Raw genomic sequence first — 9,661 nt, 5'->3', positions numbered from 1 at the left:
GCAACCAGTTTGTCCATGAGAATATGCTGTAGAGAACAGTATTGAAGGTTCTACTGAAGTCCAGGTAAAAAAACATCCACAAGAAGAGCAGATGCTTGTAATAGACAAAGAGTATGTGCTTGCAGATAGCCCAAGTAGCCCTGTATGAATTTGAAGGCATAAAATTAAGTACTTGGACTTGCAGAATTTACAGAAACTATAGTATAATATAGGTAACTTGAATGGGCTTCCACTGGTAACTTGTCAGGAATCTTATGGTCATAATTAAATAGTATAAATGCTGCAGGTATAAGCCTCTCTCCTTTGATGTGGTAACATAGCCTGGAGATGCTGTGGACTCCAGCAAGCAATGCTCTATCTCAGGTAGCAAAAGCAATTTGAATACGAATGGGGCTTTGCGTGCTGCAGCCTGCGATTTCTCTCTGCCTCACCTCCATAGTAGAGATGAAGTTGGCTCCCAGCCACATCATAAAACTCCCATGGGCACTGACTACTCCAAAGAGAATCAGCATTACTAAACATGGCTTGCTGCCTACCACTCAACACGCAGCTGAGATGGAGCAAGGTAGCAAGCTTGCCAAGGCAGAGTTTGCTCACCTCTGACATGAGATTTGACACCACTGGAGGAGAAGAGCTTTCAGGTCTGTTGTGAACACTGAAGCAAAACTGTCCGTGGGTCCTGGGGTCAGAGGGGTGGGAGATGTCCTGTGAGCCAGGAGGGCTGCTCATGATGTACCGACTTCTGCTGTTCATCAGCGGTCTGGCAGCCCTGGGGAACTGGGCTTCCTCTTGGGGCAGGAAGTGCTCCTCCGGCAGGAAACGAGCCATTTTGTGCTGATGAAACTTAAAGGGGCTGCTCACAAACAAAAGGGCTTGTGTTGGGTTTGATGTGCAGGGATTGTCCATGGGTGAGTGTTACTGATTCAGTACTGAGGAAAAGGGCCTGACAGCCCCAAGGAAAGGTGGACTCAAGCTGCTACGCAGGTGCACCCCAAGCCATGGTTATCTCATGTTCTGTCAGTGAGACCCCAGCTTGTTGGGCAATGACACTCTTGAGATTTGTTGAAAATGGTGCAGTCTGTAGCCTTCAATTGTCGAAAGATGCTACTTGAGTAAACTTTCAGAGACTCACCCTCCATTGGGAGGTTTCTTTAGCATAGCTCACTAAACAGTCTTTAAGCATGAAAACCTTTACTTGTAGACTGTCTGCCCGGATACTTGAATTGGAAAATTGCAGGATAAAAAGGTTTCCAGTGCCATCCTTTTTGTGATTATTTGTCTCCTACCCCAAAATAGATCCTTTGACCTAAATAAGCTGCATATATTTGCTGTTTGTGAAGGGTGAGGATGTGAAAGCATCCGGATGGAGCTTGTGTGGAGAATTACCTATTATGGCCCTACTGGGTTTCTGTTCACTGTGTGCGGGACTAAGAAGGAATGTCCAGCAGACAGCCTGTCAGATTTGCTTTGTCTTTCCACCTCCTGCCTTTTGTTTAAGACATCTGTGTTTCTTTTTCTCTGCTGTGAGATTCACTTCCAATAATGACCACACCAAAAGAGCAGATGCCAGGATCTGTTTCAACATTCAGCCAAACGTTTCGTAGAGAGCGGATAGGGAATAAGCATACGAATTTTAGCAAGTGGAAAAATGTAATAAAATACTTTTTTCCCTATTTGCCGGCAGTCTTAGGTTAAGGTGCCTTCTGGTGTGAGCATGAGGCTACCCAAAATGAAGATAGACACTTTTTATATAAAGACTTACCTCCCCATCTCTTTCAGTGTTAACTTAGATGTAGCAGATGCACTAGCAATATTTGTGTCTCAGAGTTGCACAAAATGTGCCACGTCTAAAATAACTTCTTCAGCGTTAATACCCGCCTGTTTTTCTCATGGTGGTTCCTGTATTTGTCAAACAGATAAACATGGTTTCCTTTCTTGTTTCTTTTTCTCCTCCCCAACCAGGAGGAAGAGGATGACAGTGCAGGCACAGAAATGAAGATCCTGAGAGGACACTGTGGGCCTGTGTATAGCACGAGGTTCCTCTCAGACAGTTCGGGACTCTTATCTTGTTCCGAGGACACGTCCATCAGGTATTGGGACCTCGGGAGTTTTACAAACACTGTGTTGTACCAAGGACATGCCTATCCTGTCTGGGATTTGGATATTAGCCCCTGCAGCCTGTACTTTGCCAGTGGTTCTCACGATCGCACTGCAAGGCTCTGGTCATTCGATCGGACGTACCCGCTGCGAATATACGCGGGCCATTTGGCGGACGTAGACTGTGTCAAGTTCCACCCCAATTCCAACTACTTGGCGACGGGCTCCACAGACAAAACCGTGCGCTTGTGGAGCACTCAGCAAGGCAACTCAGTGCGTCTCTTCACCGGGCACCGTGGCCCTGTGCTAGCGCTTGCCTTTTCTCCCAACGGTAAGTACCTGGCGTCAGCAGGTGAAGACCAGCGGCTGAAGCTGTGGGACTTGGCGTCAGGAACTCTTTACAAAGAACTGAGGGGGCACACAGACAACATAACCAGCCTTACTTTTAGCCCCGACAGTAGTTTGATCGCTTCGGCATCGATGGACAATTCAGTTCGCGTCTGGGACATTCGGAATACTTACTGCAACGCCCCTGCAGATGGGTCTTCCAGTGAACTGGTTGGTGTATATACCGGACAGATGAATAATGTACTGAGCGTACAGTTTATGGCCTGTAATCTTCTTCTAGTGACTGGAATTGCACAAGAAAATCAGGAACATTAATTTTTTTTTTCTTAGGGAAATGGGTGGGTATATTGAATGCCAGAGTCCATTGCAAGCTGAGATTACTGACTGTGAAACACTTTTCTTCCTCTGCCGCCTTGAAAGGCATGTTCAGAGTGATGCAAATGCTTTAAAATGTCTTGCCCACAAAAAGGCCTGTGCTGATGAACGGAGTAAGGAACAAAGGAGGAGTGATGAAAATACGTATGCATTCTAATCTTGTGCTTGTAGAAATGGGGAAAAGGAGAGGAAATCCAGTAGCCTGAGGAAACCAAAAGCCTGGTCCAAACAAGTGAAACTGCCAACCAGATAAGCTGCTGATCTGCACTTAAATATCCCACATTGATAGATTGATGGGCACATCTTACCTACTGTTAACTGAGGCTTGAGTGTGTGGAGAACTACTGGCCCAGTGGTTTTTGTTCTGCTTTGCTTTTGTTTTGCTGGTATTGCAGAGGACCAGCATTTTAAGACCCTTATATTAAAAGAACATTATGTATTTTCTACAGTGATAGCGGTCCTAAATATTACAGCTCCCTACAGCACTTCTGAAATATTTTGGACTAGCTAAGTAGAAAATACCACCTTTCTTTTTAGTAAGGGGGTGGAAATCTGACCTCAGTTGGGGCCCATCTCTGTGTTTTCATTTGGGTTTGGTTCCTGGTACTAGCTGTGATATTTGTATTTATGTTCCATTAATTAGGAATCTTTCTGAATCTGGTTGCACTGTATTTTGAGGATGGGAGGACAGTGGGGGTAGAACAGTGGCTTTTAGGGTAACAAACAACTTGCCTTGTATGGAGGGAGGGCACAGTAGAACTGAAGCAGCTATGTTTGGACTCTTAATGGAAACAGGGCACGTCAGTCCACTACTGCACCTCACAGAAATATTTCCGTAAATGGAAGTTGGCGGTCTAGGGAGAGACAGACGGAGAGAGAGAGAGACACACACACAAAGTGACATGGGAAAAAATAGTATTACTAAATTATTGTGCGTACACAGAGGCAGCTCTGCCAGTGTTGGATTTTTCGCAAAATGTTGCAATATCAGTTTCATGAACACTTTGTGAGATAAATAATCAGCATTTACAGCAAGGATCTGCAGAGAAAGCACGTTCTAGTTTGTCATTTGGAGAGATTAAATATTTCTGCTTTCTGGAAAGAGTTATTTTGTATTTTGTTTTCTATTAAAAGCATTTAGTTTAAAAAAAATGGTTTGGTCCCTTTCTGGGAAACTTGCTCTGGCTTGCATGGGAAGGCAAGGGCAGGAGCATGCTTCTACACTGCTTGAGCCAGAGCCTGCTTGACACTTGGAGGCTGAATTGGGTGGTCTCGCTCACTTGGTGTGTGCTCTTTTGATATCCCCCCGTTTGCTTTCCACGGAGCTGACTTGGCAGGTCATGGAGGAGGGTATTGGCACAGCTTTGTAGGTCAGCCAAAATGCACATGGAGGATCTAGGTACCCCCTGAGGCTGATACTGTTGCACCAGAAGGTCTCATTCTGTAGCACTGGATGACATTGACTTTGTGGTCTGATGTTCTGAAATGCCTCTTTCAAGCAAAGTCACAGTCCTCATGTCTTCTAGACAGACTGTCAGTGTGAAGTGGTAATCCTCTTCAGCTTCCCTCAGACCTTCTGGACTTCCATGCAGGAATTCTTTTGAGAACATCCAAACCATCCAAGAGACCTAAGAGTTTAGACAACAGCGCACAATTGCGCTTTTTTTATTGTCTACTTAGGTTTGTAAATGACCAAAACCTTTTATGAGAAAAAGCGTCAGACCTCTCTAAGTAACAGTGTGCACTGCAGTTCACCTCTGCGAGTACCAGAGACCCCTCTGTACGCTTGGAGCTGAATGGCACTGCTGATCTTCTGATTGCTACATTTCAAAAGTGTGAAGCAGCTCAACAATCCCAGACCAGGATCAGGCATTTTTTAAAAAAAACAGTATGGGAGATGGTTGTATTGCTGATGTTTTGTGCCATGCAGGTCTCTAGAGAAACATTCTCCTTTGGATCTATTGAGCTGATACCGCTCACCAGACTGAACGTATTGCATTCTTCAACCTGCACCAGTCTCTATGGTTGTTCTGAGTGGTTTCGCTCAATTCTGTAGATTCTAGCCCAAAGATTTCACTGTGAAATGACTGCTCTTGTGTCAACAAAGTATCAAAGTGCTTGGCTGAATGCCTGTGTGAATACCTAGGAAGGATATGGCTCACCAGCGTTCACTGCAACTCATTTTGCTGTCTGTTGCCGTATGTCCTGAGCAGTGTTTAGATTTAGAGTAGTTGCACTGATGGGCAGAGAATGAAGCTTCCTTTTAACATTTTACTTATACAGTGGAATTAGGCTTTTTATTAGTTGGGTTATTCTGAAGTATTTTGCATACAAAAGTGACAAGTAAAAACAAAGACTCAGGAAGCAAATCCTATTATACATAGGCTAAAAGATGTAAAAGTGATTTCTGAGGTGTTGGGAAAAATAGTATCACTAATGATGCTCTTCAAACCTATAAACTTTTATGTACTGCGTGGGTGGGTTTTGGTGCTTGCAGAATGTAAATGTTTGAAGGCAGGAAGCCAGGAAATAATCTAGACTATAAGAATTGTCTGCAATTGATTGACAGGCTGAATTTCAAGGCAGAACTGGGAGGAAAGTGCGAGTGGGAGGAAGGAATACCATTAACTCTAGCAAAATCCGGAGCATAATCTGTGTTAACTGTGTATTTCAGAAATAAGTCTGCATTTGCACAGACTCCTTCTTTTATCTATTTTTAAATATGTATCATAAAAAAACCACAAAAGCATTTAAGCACTCAAATATTAATGATTGTCATAGCAAGGACTGTTGCTGCTTGTGAGCCTGTGCCTGATGCAGTTCTCAGCCAGGTCCCTGGGTACTCCTTCCCCTGCAAAGCTCTGCTCACTTCATGCGTCTCCTGCACGATGCACAGTGCACAAGGCACTGCTTGGCACCAGGCAGTGCCGAACAGGAGACGCTCAGAGAAAGAGGGCGCATAGGCAGAGATCCTTCACAAAATCACAGAATGTTAGGAGTTGGAAGGGACCTCGAAAGGTCACCCAGTCCAACCCCCCTGCCAGAGCAGGATCACCCAGACTAGGTCACACAGGAACAGGTCCAGGCGGGTTTTGAATGTCTCCAGAGAAGGAGACTCCACAACCTCTGGGCAGCCTGGTCCAGTGCTCGTGTCACCCTCACAGTCAAAAAGTTTTTCCTCATGTTCAGGTTGAACCTCCTATGCTCCAGCTTGCACCCATTGCCCCTTGTCCTGTCATTGGCTATCACTGAGAAGAGCCTGGCTCCTTCCTCCTGACACTCACCCTTTACAAATTTATAAACATGAATGAGGTCACCCCTCAGTCTCCTCTTCTTCAAGCTAAAGAGACACAGGTCCCTCAGCCACCCCTCATAAGGGAGATGCTCCACTCCCTTAATCTTCTTTGTGGCTCTGCACTGGACTCTTCCACACTTTACATGCTCCTGTCTTCTCACAGTTACAGATTCTTGGGCTTGGGTTGGTTTGGTGTAGGTTTTTTTTTAGTAGACTTCCAGAGCTGCAGGCTATTTATCTGCAGTAGCTGCTGATATATTTAGTTTCCATTAATTTTGCCTCATCACTTTCATTAATCAGGTATATACTTGTAGCTTCCACAGTTTGCTGCAGCAAGAAGTTCTACACCTTGATTTTATGAGGGAGGAAAAGTGTTTCCTTGTTTTTGACATCCATTGTCTGATAACTTCATTCTGTTCCCTAACCTCTTTAATTGACAAAGCCAAGGAACAGCATTTTCAAAAGGTGTCAGGTAGTCCAGGCCACAGTAAATACATACAAAGCTGAGGTACAAGTCCATGCGTAGTCATTGAATACTGATGAAAGGAAAGGGTATTTGCTCTAAGAAACAAACTGCTACACTCAGTCACGAGTCTATGTTCAAGTTGCCCTTCCCACTTTTAACATTGGCATCTCCTGAGCAGTACGCTGCCACACTGTTCAGTCTAAATATCTTAACTGCCCAAATCATAGAATGGTTTGGGCTGGAAGGGACCTTAATGGTGAAGTTCATCCTATTCCTCCCCACTCTGCTTCCTTTGCGAAAAAGCTGTCTTTTACAAGTGTCTTATTTCTGTAAAATGTTTTTAGATTTGATACTCACATTAACAGAATCTTCAGGTTTTCAATTAAAAAAAAAATTAAAAGGGCTTCAGGCCATTTTGCTAACGTCGTTTCAACTGTGACTGCCTGTTAGTCCTCCAGGCTCAGTGGGTTTTTCAACAAAGTCCTGAAATGGCCTTCCTTCTGCGTGGTGTCCAGTTGCTCATGGTGAGCCACGCTCTAAAACTGTACCATTACAAGAGACCGATGTGACAGTTAAATTAATGGCCTGAATGTCCCAGCCAAAGACTATCCCATCATGCTGCATGTTAGCTATGGGGTTTTTTTAAAAAGTACTGGATAGGAGCCCAAACTGACTGAAATAACTCTACAATGCTCACCATGCTCAGTGTGTTTCAATTACAAAATACTTGCAAAATTTGTCTCTGTACTGGTAATTTTTTGCAACAATTTTAAACATGCTTTCTGTTTCCTGGACACCGCTATACAACAGCAATGAGCAGCAGTTACAGAGAGGAGATGCTGTATTGTCTCTAACCCGGTGTAAGACAAGGCATTAGCCACAATTGTCTGTCGCCCTGCAGAAATGTTCTCCTGAGACAGTGAAATAACTTGATACCATAGGTGTTACTCTAATTAAAACATGTGTACCCTTTCCAAAGAGGAGAAGGGATCCACTGCATTAAGCTGAGGGTTAGATGAGGAAGAGAACTTCAGAGCCACACTAGCTTTATCAGAAGCCCTGCTTTCCTACCTACTCCAAATCTTTGCAGTTCTGTTCAGGATAAAATTGTCTTCTCTTTGCTTAAGTTTGTGACCTTCAGTGAAGTCATGATCTTCTGTTTATGACAAGCGTGGTAACAAAAATATTTAACATATGCAGCCAAGAACAGGACTCGGAGGTGTTTTAGGCTGTATGAACATGTCAGTTAGCACAGGGACAGTGCTCCTCTGACACTGCTTGAGTACAGGAGGAAGAAACTCTCTCTGAATCCCTCTGCCCCATTGCTGAAGGGAAAGGGTGTACCACTATCACTACCTCAGCTCTGCCTTAGGCCAGCCCTATGCCTTGGCTTTGCAATAGCTAGTGATGCTTCTGGTTCAGGGAGAGGGAAAGGACAGTGCAAACAAGGGCAGAATTTCCCATGTGCTTGCTGCGGTGATAAAGTGGGGTCACGCTGTAAGACAACCCCAGACAAATGAGTGCCGATCGCATCTGGAGGGTGGCCATTTGTCCGGCATCCAGAAAAGCACAGCAGAACTCGTGTAATGACCACTTGCCCTTCAGAATGAGCACAAATCCTTCCGGAGCTGCATGGGGTTCAACACCAGCAAGCAGCCAAGCCCTTGGACATCCCGAGGTCTGGAGCTGTGAGCACGCATGCAGCTTCATAGTATTTTAGGTTAATGCATCACAACTTCAACGCATTGCTGGAGTTAAAATGGGGTGTGTTTGTACTGCTTTTGCTCTATTTTTTTATATTGGTGAGCAGCTTAGCTGGAGACTTATGTGCTGGACGGCTGTTGTTCTCGCCATTTTTTTGCTTAAGGCAATGGCAGAACAATCTGCATGTGGTAAACAAACTGGAAAAGAATAGCCAGAGTTTTAGGCACACTCTTCCCTCCTGGCAGCTCCACTCCACTAGTGCAAATATTTCATGACCACTTGGGATAACTGTATAACCATCTGTGAGTCTGAGGTTTGTTGTGGTTTTTTACACTATTTTTTCCCTAGAAGCACAGCCTAAAACTACGGTAAAGCTCTGCTGCAGCTCAACTTCCCATCACCTTTGCTGAGGTGCATCTCAGTGACATCTACGTGAAGGGATTCCAGAGCCCCACCCTGCACACCTCACTGTTCGAGCTGTGTGTGCTTGGGTGTGCTGTGCACCTGGCAGTGGGAACTGCATGCTTTGATCAGGTTTAATTTCATAGCGGAGATGTTTCTGTTGCCTTCAAATGGCACTGCGAAATAACGTGTGGTGGGATTTCAGTGCTCTGTGTTGCTTTTGTCCTGCTTGCTTTTCACTCAGTTCAAAGGCTTTTGTCCTGCAGTGCCTGCTTGTTTCATCTTGTGGATGCAGAACAGGCTGCAAAATTATTTCAGTGTCATGCAATAACTAAATATAAATATAGCATTTGCAGTTTTATCTACAACATGCAACCCCATGAGCTTTTATACACCCAATCATATAACCTGGGGACAGCACAGGCTGTGCAGGACAGCCCACAGCAGCTGAAGCTTTTTCTGGACGACACAAACTCACATCTCTGCAAATTTCCTTCAGTGTGCCCTTCTGGTGGTGCTTGCAGGTGGCTGTCTTTCACCTGTATCCTCCCCTGCATTCACCAGGTTCCTCCTCCCCAGCTTCCAGCACCCCACAGGGGAAGGGGGCCTGGGCCGTGGCAGGTTTGGTGAGAGCCCTGGCTCTAGGTATTGCACCCAGGCCAGCGGTTTGCTCTCTGTATTGCACTCCAGACCCAGATCGATCCCTAGCTCCTGGAGATGTGGGGTGGCCAGACGGGCTGCTGTGGGGGACGCAGCACGTCCCTACTGCCACAGGGAATGGTGCTGGCCCCTGGGGCAGCACCATAGCACTCAACCTGTTTTTTTTAAAAAGCCACAACAGGCTCCAATAACCATCCTCCCTATGAAAATAAAATCATATTTATTGGGTCTTTACTCCTTTTACAGACTATCTCACATCGGTTTGCTCCAAAATGTCCTTTAGTACAGGAAACGTGGCTTTGGTCAGGGCCAAA

General features: G+C 45.1%; 1 protein-coding gene across 1 annotated transcript; it reads left to right on the top strand.

Moving 5' to 3' along the window:
• Positions 1 to 1,962: 1,962 nt before the first annotated feature.
• Positions 1,963 to 3,002, top strand: LOC104543609 (TAF5-like RNA polymerase II p300/CBP-associated factor-associated factor 65 kDa subunit 5L; the record flags this gene model as incomplete). Its single annotated transcript, XM_010188262.1, has 1 exon — positions 1,963 to 3,002. A coding segment is annotated over one exon (798 nt), but the record flags the coding sequence as incomplete, so codon positions are not given.
• Between the last annotated feature and the right edge of the window lie 6,659 nt (positions 3,003 to 9,661).

The sequence above is a fragment of the Mesitornis unicolor genome, unplaced genomic scaffold (genome assembly GCF_000695765.1).
Source record: "Mesitornis unicolor isolate BGI_N332 unplaced genomic scaffold, ASM69576v1 scaffold12267, whole genome shotgun sequence".
Taxonomy (NCBI): Eukaryota; Metazoa; Chordata; class Aves; order Mesitornithiformes; family Mesitornithidae; genus Mesitornis; species Mesitornis unicolor.
The sequence above is the reverse complement of the archived record's forward strand: the minus strand, read 5'-3'. Positions and strand labels throughout refer to the sequence as shown.